General features: G+C 42.7%; 1 protein-coding gene across 1 annotated transcript in view; it reads left to right on the top strand.

Annotated features, from left to right (window-relative positions):
* The window catches only part of OSBPL10 (oxysterol binding protein-like 10), a 324,826-nt gene that overhangs the window by 225,704 nt on the left and 83,368 nt on the right, over positions 1-15,754 (top strand). Inside the window, exon 5 of the mRNA XM_011961538.1 lies at positions 6,409-6,619. Within this exon, the coding sequence (XP_011816928.1) occupies positions 6,409-6,619 (211 nt within the window). The remainder of the gene's footprint in view (positions 1-6,408; positions 6,620-15,754) is intronic.

Genomic DNA, 15,754 nt, shown 5'->3' with positions numbered 1-15,754 from the left:
CCTTTTTTTTGTTTGTTTCCTTTGGTTTATAGTATACAGTGTGATATTCTTATATTGGTTTCTCCCTTCTCTTTCTGTGTCTTTTTCCTTTCTTCTTCTTTGTAACGTTGTCACCTGTTTGGGCAGCACCCTCTCCCCATTGGAGCTGGATCCCTCTTCCTGCCGCTCATCTTGTCCGTTATTGCCACCGTCACTCTCTTAGCCCTGCTGAGAGAAATGTGTGCCTGGCAGTTCTGTACACTCGATGGGGCTTTTCTTTCTCCACGCCCCTGAAACGGGGTTAACAGATACTTGGCAGTCACGAACTGTTTGGGACTGGCCTACACAGGATTGTGTTTGTGGGTATGAGGAGCAGTGTCCCAAGGGGCTCAGGACCCTGCCTAAAGGGAACGCTTGGAGGGCTATCATTTTAGGGGTATGTTGTGCCAGGAGGTGTAGCACAAGGGACGTAGGCTGGGAATTCTAGGGCGAAGGTAGAATGTCAGGTAGGAAAAGTCAGCAGCTCATGGAGAGAAGACAAAATTGTTCAGGTGTGAGACCAGGACTGACTGTGCCCCAACACTCGGAAGTTTGGAGAAGGGAGTTGCGATTGGAATGCCAGCTCTCCCCATACCAACTTATCATTTGTTAATAAGACAAGACCGACTTTATTGTTTGCCACTGTGAGGGAAAACAGCACCTCCGCAGGGTGCTGGCTGTGTCTCCAAGCCGGGAAGGCAAGGTCAGAATTTATCCAGAACTGGAAGTTTGGTTTACCATGTGGAGACTTGATTAGGATTAAGAATAAGAATCAAGATTTAACAGTTCAGGATTAGTGAAAACAATAAGGCAAGGATTTTGAGGCAAGGCATTCAAAGACTTTTAGAGGACAGAGTGTTGATGGTTTTTACTAAAGAGTTGGTGGACGTTTGGGGAAGTTCCTATAATAACTTATCAAACCATTTCTGGGATGGAGTCTCCTGGAAAATTAAAGTAATGCTCATGAGAGGAGTGGAGTAGGATAGTAAAGCCATGTTAATGCAGACAGTAAACTCTGTGTGTGTGTGTGGTTTTGGTTTAAAGATCCATAAAGCGGCCGGGAACGGTGGGTCACGCCTGTAATCCCAGCACTTTGGTAGGCCGAGGCGAGCAGATCACCTGAGGTCGGGAGTTCGAGACTAGCCTGATCAACATGAAGAAACCCCATCTATACTAAAAATACAAAGTTAATTGGGCGTGGTGGCACATGCCTGTAATCCCAGCTACTCAGGAGGCTGAGTTAGGAAAATCGTATGAACCCGGGAGGTGAGGCAGAGGTTGCGGTGAGCTGAGATCACACCACTGCTGTCCAGCCTGCGCAATAAGAGCGAAACTCCGTCTCAAAAAAAAAAAAAAAAAAAAAAATCCTTGAAGCATGGCTTTAAAGCTTAGGTGAGGACATTGGCCAAGTGAAGAAGTGCCTGTGTTAACCAAGGACTGATCCCCTGACTCAGAGGGAAACTTAATGGGGACTCAGGAATTCCACCAGACTGAAGGGAAACGCCAAACCAAGACCATCTGGTATGTGGCATCAAATTGTTCGGTCTCCTTCCAAGCCAGACAGATTGAGTTACTGAAGGCACTGGGGCACCGCTGGAGGCTCTGCCAACCAGAGAAGCAGCTTTGGTTTCTTTAGGGTTAGGAATATTTGTTTAGGAGCCGCTTTATGCTGAGCTTTTGGAGGGTAATGGAGGAGTGACTGAAGTTGTCAAATTTGTTGACATCTGACCCATCAGGATTGGACTTTTCAGGGGCCTCCGAAACCTGTACCAGGGTTTACAGCTCAGAAAAATCCGAAGCAGTCTAGACAAATGAGGCCCTTATCTTCTTGCTGTCTACTGCAGTCCTTGCTTTAGCCAGATTTGAACTTGTTGAGCTAGATACCATTGGGTTTCGATCTTTGCATCTTCGTTTCAGCTTTTTTGTCTTGTTTTTCCTCTTTCTGCAGCCACTGATGCTGTTAACATTAACTCCTATGATTTGATTTTGTAATGCACATGTCATCATTTGTACTGTAAGAAACAGGTCATAGAATTTTTATTCCCTCTCTGAGAAGTTTCTTATCTGTGAAGTTCAACTTGACCTACATTTCATCTCTTTTTTACAACCTCAGAGTTGATATTTTCAGGTGGTTTATCTCTGAAATTTAATTTGAGGCTCTGTTTTTGTGCCTATGTTACAACATCATGATGCCCTGATTGTGGAAGCCAAATTCCAGAAAGAAATGAAATTTTTGCTTTTTTTTGTTTGTTTTTAAACAATCATGGATGATTCATGTTGGTGTGCCCTGGAGGAAGTATTTGGGGTTATAATTTGAAACTTCGTAACCAAAGCTAATGGTTCAACATTTTCTTAAAGGCTGGAAGATGTAGGTGAGTCTGTTTGCGGATGGTTGGGCTTTGCTCCTTTGTTGATAAGCTGGTAGGCACCTTGAAGGCGAGAAGGAACCCTCTTTAAGAATTTGCTGTTGGTATTTTTGGTGCATTCAGCCTTTTGGTACCACATTTATCATCTCACATGTGCCCTTAATGAAAGTGAGAGAGAGATGGACATAGCTAAAACTTGTTCTTTGGAAGTCTGATGAAGAGTCTTCATCGGTGCCTCCCAGTCTTAGAAAGTGTTAGAGCAGTAATAACTGTGATGCACAGCTCCAAAGCAAGAACTCCTACATTTCTTTCAGGGTTCAATCAACTTCCTTTGGATTCTCATGAAGCTAACATAAAGTGAAGACTGGCATCGATTGTGTCATTAAAGACTAGGGTTCTGTTTCACATCTCATGGAAAATGAGAAGAAGATGAGTCTGTAGGAGGTGTGTACTGTGTGCCAATCACTGTAAAGCTTGTATTATTTTTAGCCTTCAGTTTCCCAAGAAAGAAGTCAAAGCCATGAAGTGCCTGGTTATTGATGTGTCTCTAGCAAAGGGTTACTCAAGGGGGCACTGTTAGTATTTTCAACAGCAACATTCTTTGTTGTACAGGACTGTGCCCTGATTGAAGAGACATTTAGCATTCCTGGGCCCTCTGCTTTCAGTGCCATAGATCTTCCCCAGTCATCGTAACTGCCAAACACACCTACTGCCTTTAAAGGCTACCTACCCTTGCTATTGGCAATAGGCTCTCAGTAAATACTGATGAACGCTTTTTATTTTTAATTTATTTGTTTGTTTGTTTATTTATTTTGAGACAGGGTCTCACTCTGTCGCCCAGGCTGGAGTGTAGTGGTGTGGTCACAGCTCACTGCAGCTCCCACCCCCTGGGCTCAAGGGATCCTCCCACCTCAGCCTCCTGAGTAGCTAGGACCGACCACAGGTGCACCACCATGCTCGGCTAATTTTGTTTTTTGTTTGTTTGTTTTGGTAGGGATGTGGTTTCATTATGTTGGCCAGGCTGGTCTCCAACTCCTGGCCTCAAGTGATCTGCCTGCCTTGGCCTCCCAAAGTGCTGGGATTACAGGCGTGAGCCACCACTCCTGGCTTGAATGCTTTTTTAGAGAGCTAGTGTGTGGATTCCATCTCTGAGCACGTGCATCTGTTGTAATAGAGAAGAATATCCTCCAAGCTGGTTTCATGTTTTTATTACCTAAGATTTTCATAATATCTTATGTTTATGAAATAACAATATTTATCCTTTACTATATAATTGGAATATAGTTCTTTTTGTTGATTAAAAATGAGTATATACCGTATAGTTTATGGTTTGATTTTATTCACCTTTTCTGTTGAGCATTATGGCATCATTCATAATAATAAAAACATAATGTATCATGTTTCATCATGATTTCTTCTTTTTTTTCAGTACATTTTTCTAAGACAGGATTTTATAGTAGGAATTTACAGAAATGCTGACTACAAATAGCTCGAAATCCATTTCTCCCTAACTGTTAGCATTTATACATATAAATGTCAGAGAATACATAGACATTTTATCTTGTTTGAAGTTAAATTTAACTAGTTGGCAGTATTTCTTGGCAAACTGATAATGGAGGTATTATCCGTTACTAAATCTTCAGCCATATTATGTTCATCAAGTATTCTGTAGACTATATGTCATAAATGGATTCTTTTGCACTTCAGTGAGAGGAGGGAGACTTGGATTCATTCATTCATTCAATAGGTAGGTACTTACAGTACTTGGGATACATCAGCGAACAACACGGATGATGATTCCTGCTCGCACACTAGCATAAATGAATATAATAAGGAAATTACAAGTTAGTTTGGAAGGAGGTAGATGCTGTGGATAATAAGGTTGGTAAGGAAGACAGATGTGCCTGGGGTTGGGCTGGAGGTGCAATTTTTTTGTTTGTTTGTTTTGAGACTGAGTCTTGCTCTGTTGCCCAGGCTGGAGTGCAGTGGCACGATTTCGGCTTAATGCAACTTTCGCTTCCTGGGTTAAAGCGATTCTCCTACCTCAGCCTGCCGAGTAGCTGGGATTACAGGTGCCCGCCATGACGCCTGGCTTATTTTTGTATTTTTTGGTAGAGACAGCGTTTCACCACGTTGGCTAGGCTGGTTTCAAACTCCTGACCTCAAATGATCCACCAATCTTGGCCTCCCAAAGCGCTGGGATTATAGGTGTGAGCCACCATGCCTGGCCTGGAGGTGCAATTTTAAATGAAGTGGTTTGGGAAGATTTCTCAAAAAGGTGACTTTTATTATTTTATTTTATTTGTTGAGATATATATATTTTTTTAGATGGCATCTCACTCTGTCACCCAGGTTGGAGTACAGTGGCGCCAGCTCAGCTCACTGCAAACTCTACCTCCTGGATTCAAGCTATTCTCCTCCCTTAGCCTCCTGAGTAGTTGGGACTACAGGCGCCTGCCACCACGGCCAGCTAAGTTTTGTATTTTTGGTAGAGATTGGGTTTCACCATGTTGGCCAGGCTGGTCTCAAACTCCTGACCTCAGATGTTCCACCCACCTCCCAAAGTGCTGGGATTACAGGCGTGAGCCACTGCACCCGCCTGAAAAGATGACTTTTAAACAAAGACCTGAAGAAGAGATGAGTACTTACTGAGCTTTCCTTATTTATAGGCACTGTTTTAGGAGCCAGAATGGCTAGGCAGATCTTCTGTAATGTACAAAAAACAATTTGCATGGCCAGATTATGGATGTGTACACTAAGATGAGAACGCTCAAACCACATCTGTGGAACATGTCCCTTAAAATTAATCTTTTAAAAAAAAAATCATTTTGAAGTAATCGCCAGTAGCAGGTATTTGTTTCAAAAGGAAAGAGAAAAAAGGCTAAGCAAAAAAGGAATGAGCTTTGTGTCGAAGTCCAGCAGTCCTTACAGAATTACTGCTTCTTCCCACTGGTGACATCATGGTGACAAGGATCCTCCAGGGGTGACAGTGACAAAGTAGGAGATGTTGCTTCAAATAAAAACAGCTTTTGTGGAGAAGCTTAAAACACAGCGGACCAGAGAACAGGAATTTACTCCTGCTTCTGATGTCAATGGGCTTTGTGACCTTGGGCGGGTTGCTCGAGCTCCTCCACTTCTTAGACCCGCTAATTATTTGTTAGACATGATGTCTAAGCACTTTATATACATCATCCTGTTTAATGGGATAAGTTATAAAACATGAGGAGGATGAACTTCACAAGATAACCATTAAAGTCCTTTTCTAGCTCTTGTGTTCCTTTCTCTTTGACTTGTTAGTTCAAAGACATAATTAGACTACTGTTTGTCTTATGATAAGCTTATGAATTGAAGCCAGGCCACAAAATATGATTATTTGTCATAGCTAAAGCCATGGAGTAGGACTGGCTCTAGGATTCCTGGTTTTTCTCTTCCTGACATCTCTCATGGTGTTAAGAAGGTCATGTCCTGTTTAGCATTTTTTATTTGCAAGTGAGTGAAGGGGGCTCAGCACTGGTTTCATTGTGATCTCCTTTGTACAAACACCAGCCCCAGATTTCCCTTCCGCTTCGTGAACTCTGAACAGGACTACCAAAGAGTTAAGGATTGGAGCTGGAGGAAAAGCAAGGAGGAAGCCTTGCTCTGAGGGACAGCCACAGCGCGCCTGCTGTCTCAGATAACCTTCTGTAGAAAAAGAGCTCTAAAGGTGGTTGCAAGGACGCTTGCAATGTATTTATTATTGACTTACCTCCAGAAGATCTGTAAAATGATATACCCAGATGGCCCAGATGGCCCCTTTTAGCTCTAAAGTTCAAAAATTCTCTTTTGATTAGAGTGCCTTTGGATAAATTTACCTAGACAGATTTCACCCAGGATTGAGTATTTATCAAAAGACGAACGTGCACCAAACACACTGAGCTGACCCTCACCCAGTTTTACCCACTTCTGTGGTTTAACTGCCGCCTCCCCAGCCTGTTGAAAGAAGAGCTTCTGCCCCTCACCTCCTTCCTATCGTCTTGTTTCGTAGATGATGAACCAGGTGGAGGGGCAGCAGAAGAACCTCGTGCACGCCATTGAGTCCCTGCCAGGGTCCGGCCCCCTCACTGCCTTGGACCAGGACCTGCTGCTCCTGAAAGCTACCTCTGCTGCCACCCTCAGCTGCCTTGGGGAGTGCCTCAACTTGTTACAGCAGAGTGTGCACCAGGCGGGCCAGCCCAGCCAGAAGCCAGGAGCCTCGGGTAAGACCGCCGGCAGCTCGTCCATGTTTAGGACGAGTACACACACTATGTGTGTGTGTCCCATTGTCTTCCTCCTTTAATTCCATCCATTTCTCTGTGATCCATCCATCTGTCCTTATATTCAAGTGTTTCTACTGCGCTTCCTCTCTACTGTTTGGGATATATTTTTATGTTACAAGTTACAAATGTAACATTTTATGAAAAATGTAATTCTGCATTCATCTCTCCTGCCCTTCCTCTACTGTTTGGGATATATTTTTATTTTACAAGTTACAAATGTAACATTTTGTGAAAAATGTAACTAAAATATTTACATAAATACTATGGAACACCTTTCAGACTTGCTGGCATCACATTATAAGTCTCATTCCATTCACGACATTTGCACTCAGCATTCTGTTTTTTTGTTTTGTTTTGAAAGAGAGTTTTTGCTCTTGTTGCACAGGCTGGAGTGCAGTGGTGCAATCTCAGCTCACTGCATCCTCCACCTCTTGGGTTCAAGCGATTCTCCTGCCTCAGCCTCCCGAGTAGCTGGAATTACAGGCATGCGCCACCATGCCCAGCTAATTTTGTATTTTTAGTAGAGACGGGATTTCTCCACGTTGGTCAGGCTGGTCTTGAACTCCCAACCTCAGGCGATCCTCCCGCCTCAGCCTCCCAAAGTGCTGGGATTAGTAGGCCTCAGCATTCTGTTTTTAAGATCCACTGGCATGCAGCATCTGGTCCATTATTTCCATGGTGTTGGGTCCACCACATTATACCCAGCTACTCTCAGATGACAGATAATGCACGTTGCCTCCAGCTCTCTGCCCCACTCACCTCGCTGCAGTAAACATCCTCTTGCCTGTCCCCTCACGAGGAAACCTCTGGAATACACACCAGGAGTATTTCTAGCTCTTAATCAAGAGACTGGAGATAATAATGCACTTCCTTGAGATGCCTCAATCCTTTTGGAGGAAGGTTTAATCAATGAGCAGATATAAAGATATTTGTGAAGATTAAGATAAAGGTAAAAATAGCTTGAGATTGGTTATGTCACATACAATTATAAAATATTATAATTAACAGAATAACAGCAGCCTTATTGTGCTTTGTTGCCCAGGGGTCACTTAATTAATGAAGGAATGAGGCAAGTTAGGTGATAAGAAGTAAAGCCAGACTATGAGTGATAGTCTTTATATTTCATGCTTTCCCCAACTGCCCTTTGCCCTTTGTTTCACTGAAGCGTAAAAGGGACGTTGGTTTTTCAGAGTAGACTGTGTGGGGGTAATGTGGTTTTCTTTTTGTAAAACCCACTATCATTTACTGAACTTGGCCTTTGCTACATGTTTTCTGAAATCTTTACAAAGTAGGTATGATTATGTGCATTGTTCAGATGATATGCTGGGACACGGAACTATTAAAACAACTTGCCCAAGGCCACCCAGCTAAGTGGCAGAACGAGGGCAGGACCAGGCTCTTTTCGCTGTGGCAGGCGTCTTCCCTGCCTGGGGTTCCTTGTTCAATCCAGAGCAACCACTCAGCGGGTTCAGTCCCCCAAACTGAGGCTGGGAACAGTGTCTTGTGAGCATTATAATTCTCTCAAGGCAGGTGTATATATGTTTTTAGAAAATAATTTCAGACTTCAGAAAAGTTGCAAGAATAGTATGAAAAATGCTCATATATCCCTCTACAAATTCCTCAAACAGTAACATGTTACGATATTTACTTCATCTTTTCCCTATATTTACATATTACAGTTTTCTAACCACTTAAGAGTAAATTGCAAACATCATGTCCCTTCACTATTAAATACTTCAGTGTGTATTTCCTTTAAAAAAGGGACACTCTCCTCTAAAGACAGCACAATGATCGAAATCAGTAAATTAGCAAGAGTACAATCCTCTTTGCTGGTTAACCCATTGATAGCCTTGATAGCAAAATAAAACAATCTGGGTGCAGAATCCAGTCTGGGAGATTTGCGCATATTCAAGCATGGAGCAAAGGCACCCAAACCTGCTTTTCTACCTTTCCTTTTGCTTCTCAGCTTTAAGAATGAATCTCAAATGCAGAAGCTCAATGAAGCTTTTTGACATTTTCTGATCTGGAAGGAGCCTCAGTGACCCCCATTGAGGCCTGAACACAAATTTGGAGACTGGAGCCTTTTCAAAATTTCTGTGGTCTCTTTTGCCCTGTATTGTAACTTGTAGCTTCTGCAACATAATAGGCTCATTCCGAGAATCTTTCACTAGTAAATACAAGCTTGAATCGTTTTCTTTTTCCTAAAATTAATCCCTCTTGAAAAAAATATTTCTTCAGGGCTTCCTAGGAAATTTGTTTTTTTTTCATCTTCCTAACTTTCATTGGATCTCTGGCATTTTTAAGGGCCCGGAGGAACAAAGCTCAAATGGATGCATTTCAGAGGTGGTGACAGGTTGAAATGGAAATTATTGGAAAAAGGGGAGACCAAGAGGTGTCCCTGAAATTATGTTACATCAGGTGCTACCTCCTTCATGTCCTCCCTGTGCTCTCTCTTCCGCCCTTGACTCTCACTTGCCTTTCCTCCCTTCCTCCCTTCCTCCTTTCCTTCCTTCCTGATGGAGTCTCACTCTGTCACCCAGCGTGGAGTCACTGACACAGTCTCAGCTCACTGCAACCTCCGCTTCCCAGGTTCAGGCAATTCACCTGCCTCAGCCTCCTGAGTAGCCGGGATTACAGGTGCCCACTACCCCTGGCTAATTTTTGTATTTTTAGTAAGGACCGAGTTTCTCCATGTTGCCCCGGCTGGTCTCAAACTCCTGACCTCAGGTGATCCACTTGCCTTGGCCTCCCAAAGTGCTGGGGTTACAGGCAAGAGTCACCATGCCTGGCTAGCCCACTCTCCTTCTTTTGAGTTGTTTTCATCAAGAAACTTAGCTGAAAGTTGGAGAAGACGGCATGAAGCATCACAATGACTGCTTTGTTTCCTTGTCATCTTACCCTTTTTACATGTCATATTCCATGTAACACAGCCCCTGAAGTTTTAAAACAACCTGCTGTGTGTCTTAAATCTATGCTACACTTTGGGGGAAAATAGAATTACTTCTTGCAGGAAAAACATCATAGTTGTCTGCAGTTAAAATAGAATTCCAGAATCTCAAGCTAGTGGGCTAAGGGAATAGAGAATACGTTGGCCCTGGGAGTGCTGCCATAAAATGTGAGTGTTTAGACTCTTGGGGCTCTCAGGGTTGATAGTTGCTATAGTGGCTGCCTGACACACATTGATAAAAATATAATGGTTATGTCTAAGAAGTGCCAGGTTGGGCTGATGGAAATCAAAATCTCATTAAAGTGAAACGCTGGCATGGTTTCATTTCAGTGTTCAATGGGCAGGAAGGCCCGTCTTACCTGAAGCATACCAAATACTCATACTGATTGTTCCTGCATTATGGCTCTTTGCTTTCTGATCTTTTTTTCTTTTTCCTTCTGTCCCTTTTCTGAATAAAAAATGATTTATGATACACAAATATTTCATCTTGTATAGCATTTAATTGTGTCTTCTGGAATATATGTTTGCTTTGGAGCTTTTGTCTCCAATTGTTGCTCATTACGCGCTGTTTTTGTTTCAAACACACTGCCAACCAGACTGAAATCTGAGAATACTTCAGTATTCGCCTGCCTCCCAGCTATTCATTTGGGCTCCCAGACCTGTTTCTGATGTTATCTCCAAGATATACTGGGTCTGAAGTGCTTCACTTAGCTTCCGTTTATGGAGAAGGTGTGTAATTAAAATTAAAAAAGTAATTTGGCCGGGCGTGGTGGCTCGTGCCTGTCACTTCAGCACTTTGGGAAGCCGGGGCAGGTGGATCATTTGAGGACAGGAGTTTGACCAGCCTTACCAACATGATGAAACTTCGTCTCTACTAAAAATACAAAAATGAGCCAGGTGTGGTTGGCGGACACCTGTAATCTCAGCTACTCAGGAGGCTGAGGCAGGAGATTCGCTTGAACCCTGGGGGCGGAGGTTGCAGTGAGCCGAAATCGCACCGCTGTACTCCAGCCTGGGGGACAGAGAAAGACTATGACTTTTAAAAAAAAAAAAGGTAATTTGGCTTTTCGGTCAAGACTTAAATTATGCAGCTCTTTTACCATTCCTGGTGGCTTCTAAATCTACTTCAGCAGCTTGATGGAGGTAAACAGTTGATGGACAGGGGACTGGGTATCTGTTTTCTCCAGCCTAGATGTGTGCCTTCCCTGGGCTATGGGGAAGAGGCGGGCAGAACCACGCTCGGAACTGGAAAAGGTTGTGCTCTTTGGGAGCCTGGGCTTTTTAGGTGGGTTTCAAGTGTGGGAGGGAACTGGGCCTAGAAAGTGATCTGAGGGTACAGAGTACTCTGCTCTCCATCCTTCTGGTTGGTTTGCTATTTGCTTGCAAGCCTTAATCTGGGTAACATGGTTTGAGTTCGGGCAGATGCCTGTAACTAGACAAGCCCGTTCTGGTCCAGGTAAGAGCTGGCATTAGCAGCATGACGGTGTAAAACAGGCTTGGGGAAGGACACTGGAGTCATCGCTGCCAGAGCTAGTGACGATGGAACCTTGGCAGAATGCAGCAGAATGCAGTGGATGACACAGGTGCCCTTGAAGACAAACAGGGACAAAAGATCAAGAGAATATATTTGAGAGGAGAAGAACCAGAGCAGAATTTAATATACTTTTCTGAACTCATCCTTGCAATAACGCTTCATCCTCTTGAAAGGTTAGTGGGGAGTGTCAGTTAATAAGCCAGTTGCATTGGTCTTCCCATTTTGGGGTTTGGCCAAAAGGACCAAATAAGTGAGACTGTCATAAGGACCCTTGGCTCTTCTGGCTGTTTGTCTTCTTCCTTTTGCGGTGCTTTACATTTTTCCAGAGACCTCTTCAGACTTGCATTTTTCATCTCTTTTCCACCACTTAGGGACTTTCTTTGCTTTTTTTGTCTCTTATACTTTCTTTCCTGACACCTACTGCTTTTGGTGAAGATTTGCCCCACTTATAGTCACCTTTCTTTATTTTATGATTAAAAGCTAAGATAGAAATATGATAATTCAGTAAATAGGCGTATTAGTTCGTTTTCACAGGACTGGGAAATTTACAAAAGAAAGGGGTTTATTGGACTTACAGTTCCACGTGGCTGAGGAGGGCTCGCAATTATGGCAGAAGGCCAGGAGAAGCAAGTCACATCTTACGTGGATGGCAGCAGGCAGAGAGAGAGCTTGTGCAGGGAAACTCCCGTTTTTAAAACCATCAGATCTCGTGAGACACATTCACCATCATGCGAACAGCATGGGATAGACCTGCCCCATGATTCAGTCATACCCCACTGGGTCTCTCCCACAACATATGAGAATTATGGGAGCTACAAGATGAGATTTGAGTGGGGACACAGAGCCAGACCATATCAACAGGCTATCAGGAGAAGAGGAAAAACTAGCATTGCAGAATATTTCAGATATGTGTTTTTTAAAAAAATTTTTTTTTACAACTGTCTAAACAGAGTTTTTGAGTGCCAACTTCTCCCTAAAGAAAGCAGTTAGAGGCCAGGCACAGTGGCTTACACCTGTAATCCCAGCACTTTGGGAGGCCGAGGTGGATGGATCACGAGGTCAAGAGATAAAGACCATCCAGGCCAACATGGTGAAATGCCGTCTCTGCTAAAAATACAAAAATTAGCTGGGCATGGTGGCGTGCGCTTGTGGTCCCAGCTACTTGGGAGGCTGAGGCAGGAGAATTGCTTGAACCCAGGAGGCGGAGGTTGCAGTGAGCCGAGATCGTGCCACTGCACTCCAGCCTGGTGACAGAGCGAGACTCCGTCTCAAAAATAAATAAATAAATAAAAATAAAACAGTTACCAAGGTCCTGGCTTTCCACTGGGAATATGTCTTGTGGTTTCAAGTGAAAATTCAATATTTTTGTGAATGTCAGTTTCTATTTTGGAAAACCATTTTATGTTTACTGAACCTGGGAAGCATGAATTCACTGTTACAGGAAGAGGAAAGACCTTCCAGGGGCCATCACCTATCACTGGCCTCTGGGCAGAAGCCTTGTAGCTCTCAACACTCTAAGCAAGGCTTAAAATAAGGCCAAGGATAAATTAAGACAATTCCACAGTCAAACCTTTGCCCTTAAAGCTGGTGTTTTTCTCTCTTAGTCTCCTTATGATTTTTGTTTTATTTCCATACTGCTTTTCATGTTTTCTATTTTGCTATACAGGTCGTATTTCTTTTACCCTTCTTTAGTATTTTGGGAAGAAATATGACCCATATATATATAAATTCTAGTAGTGGTCATATTAAGTTTTTCATAACCATTCTTTTCTTTCTTTCTTTTTCTTTTTAAGATACAGAGTCTCACTATGTTGCCCAGGCTGGAGTGCAGTAGCTCTTCACAGGCGCAATCATAGTGCAGTCTAGCCTTGAACTTCTGGGCTCAACCAACCCTCCTGCCTCAGTCTCCTGAAGAGCTGGGACTACAGGTGTATGCCACCATACCCAGCTTCATAAGCATTCTTTAACCTATTTTTTTATGGTAGTCCTCAAAGGCATGATGGAATACTTTTTGAATCTTTTCTTTAATGATGAAGACAGGGCAAACTTTAACTTCCTCTGCCCCTCTATTCTGCTTTCCAATTTTTGCTATTATGATACACAGGCTATTGTTATTAATATTTTAATATTAGTATAATACTTAGATAATGTATGATGACTAATTCTTTTTAAAAATAATATGTGATTTTAATATTCAGTTATATAACCATGCTTAGAAATATTATTCATAGCGGCCAGGCGCGGTGGCTTATGCCTGTAATCCCAGCACTTTGGGAGGCCGAGGTGGGTGGATCACAAGGTCAGGAGTTCCAGACCAGCCTGGCCAATATGGTGAAACCCCATCTCTCCAAAAAAAATACAAAATTAGCTGGGCATGGTGGCGGGTGCCTATAGTCCTAGCTACTCAGGAGGCTGAGCCTGGAGAATCACTTGAACCCGGGAGGCAGAGGTTACAGTGAGCTGAAATCGTGCCACTGCACTCCAGCCTGGGCAACAAAGCAAGACTCTGTCTTTAAAAAAAAAAAAATAAAAAAAATTATTCATAGCCTATTCTGGAGCTGGGACCAGGGTGAGATGAAAGAGACACTAGTCTTGAGTGCAAAATTCAAAAAGGTGTCAAAAGTTTCAGTAGTTAAGATAAAAAGATAAAGTTAAGTAGTTAAGATAAGTAGTTATGTTTTAATGCAATATTTTTAACCAAAATTAATGCAAAAACAATTGATAATGAACAAAATATCGAAAGTTTACATAAAGACAGTGTCTTAGCTTGGGCTGCTATTATAAACGACTGTAGACTGGGTGGTTTAAAGAACAAAAATTTCTCACAGTTTTGGAAGCTGGAAGTTTAAGATCCAGAGTCCAGTCTCCTAGGCCAAAAGTTTCTGGTGAGGGCTCTCTTCATGGCTTGGTGACAGCCGTCTTCTTGCTGTGTCCACACATGGCATTTCCCTGGTGTGTGAACCTGGAGGGCAACCGACCTCTGGTCTGTCTTCCTCTTCTTTCAGTACTCGTCTCTCTTCCTCTTTTTTCAGGGACACTAATCCGATTGGATCAGGACCCTACATTTTTTATGTCATTTAACTTTATTAATGTGAAGGCCCTTTCTCCAAACTTGGTCACGTTGGGGGTTAGGACTTCAACATATGAATCTTGAGGGGGTAACGTAGACATTCGGTCTATAGCAGAGAGGATCTGATAGGATGGAGATGAGGGTGAAGTGAGGCTGAGTACTATAAGACTTTCTTCCTTTTTTCTTCCTTCCTTTGTCCCTTCGTCCCTTCCTGTCCCTCCTCTTCCCTTTTCTTATTTCAGTTTTAAAATATTGTGTTAAAATATAATTTACCTCAGCCAGGTATAGTGGTGCATACCTATAGTCTCACTTATTTGAGAGGCCAAGGAAGGAGGATTTTTTTTGAGCCCAGGAGTTCAAGATTGTGGTGTGCAGTGATCACACCTGTAAGTAGCACTGTGTTCCAGCCTGGGCAGCATCGTGGGATCCTGTCTCTTAGAAAAAATTACACTTTATCTCGATTACTGAGTTTCTTGATGCTTCCTTTTATTTTACACCTGAGGTGAATGTCTTACTTGCCTGACTGTAGTCCCAGCCCTGCTCAGCTCTGCGTTTAACTGGGTTCATTGCTTACTACCAGTTTTTTTTTTTTTTTTTTTTTATGACTTCCCCATTTCTTGAGTTCTTAATTCTGCTTCTTTTATTCATACATTGGGAAATGTTTTCAGGTTGTTTTTCCTGCAGGAAGAATCATTTCTGAGTCTCTGCAGTGCTGCTGAGAGGGCACATGGTACAGAGTGTGAGAGTCTGGGCTGGGGAACTCAGCTGCACGGGTTTTACTCTGGATTCTACCACTTACTAGTTCTTACTGCCTTTGTTGCTTCATCTGTCAGGTAGGCGTGGTAGTAATATGTACGTGTCTCATGGGTCACCATTAGGATTAGATGAGACAAAGCACAGAGAGTATGTACAACAGTACTTGGCACCTAGCAAGAGCTCAATAAGTGTTGGCCATTCTTACCAAGGGAAAGACATTTTGGCTGGGGATGAATGTTATCCCCCAGCTCCCCAATCCACTCCAAATCTGCCGGTTTCTATTTACATTCTTCTATTTGCCTATTCATCTTTTGGCATTTAGTGTTGTCGCAAAATTCAAGACTGATTTTTTTTTTTTCCCCTTTAAGGCAGGTCTAGTTTTTCTGCTTTCGTGATTGGAAATTTTTTCTCTTGATTTTTGTTATTCAAAAATGTTGCCAAACTTCATAAACTAGGGATTCATTATACTGTTCTACTTTTGTGCGTGTTTGGAAATTCAGTCATAAAAAGCCCGAGAAAATATCGGCAAGCTGCGATATTTAGATGTGCATTTTTTCCCATTGATTTTGCTGGAGTGTGGTGACTCCTTTCAGCAGCCACCACAGCTTTCTGTTCAGCGCAGGACATGTATTTATACTTACATTTTTGTCTGTCCATTGATATGGCCTCTCTCCTTCAGGAACATGGATCCTTTATCTCTTGGATCTCTGTTCATCTTCTTTTTTTTTTTTTTGAGATGGAGTCTTGCTCTGTCACCCAGGCTGCTGT

The sequence above is a fragment of the Colobus angolensis genome, unplaced genomic scaffold (assembly GCF_000951035.1).
Source record: "Colobus angolensis palliatus isolate OR3802 unplaced genomic scaffold, Cang.pa_1.0 Scaffold56, whole genome shotgun sequence".
Taxonomy (NCBI): Eukaryota; Metazoa; Chordata; class Mammalia; order Primates; family Cercopithecidae; genus Colobus; species Colobus angolensis.
The sequence above is the reverse complement of the archived record's forward strand: the minus strand, read 5'-3'. Positions and strand labels throughout refer to the sequence as shown.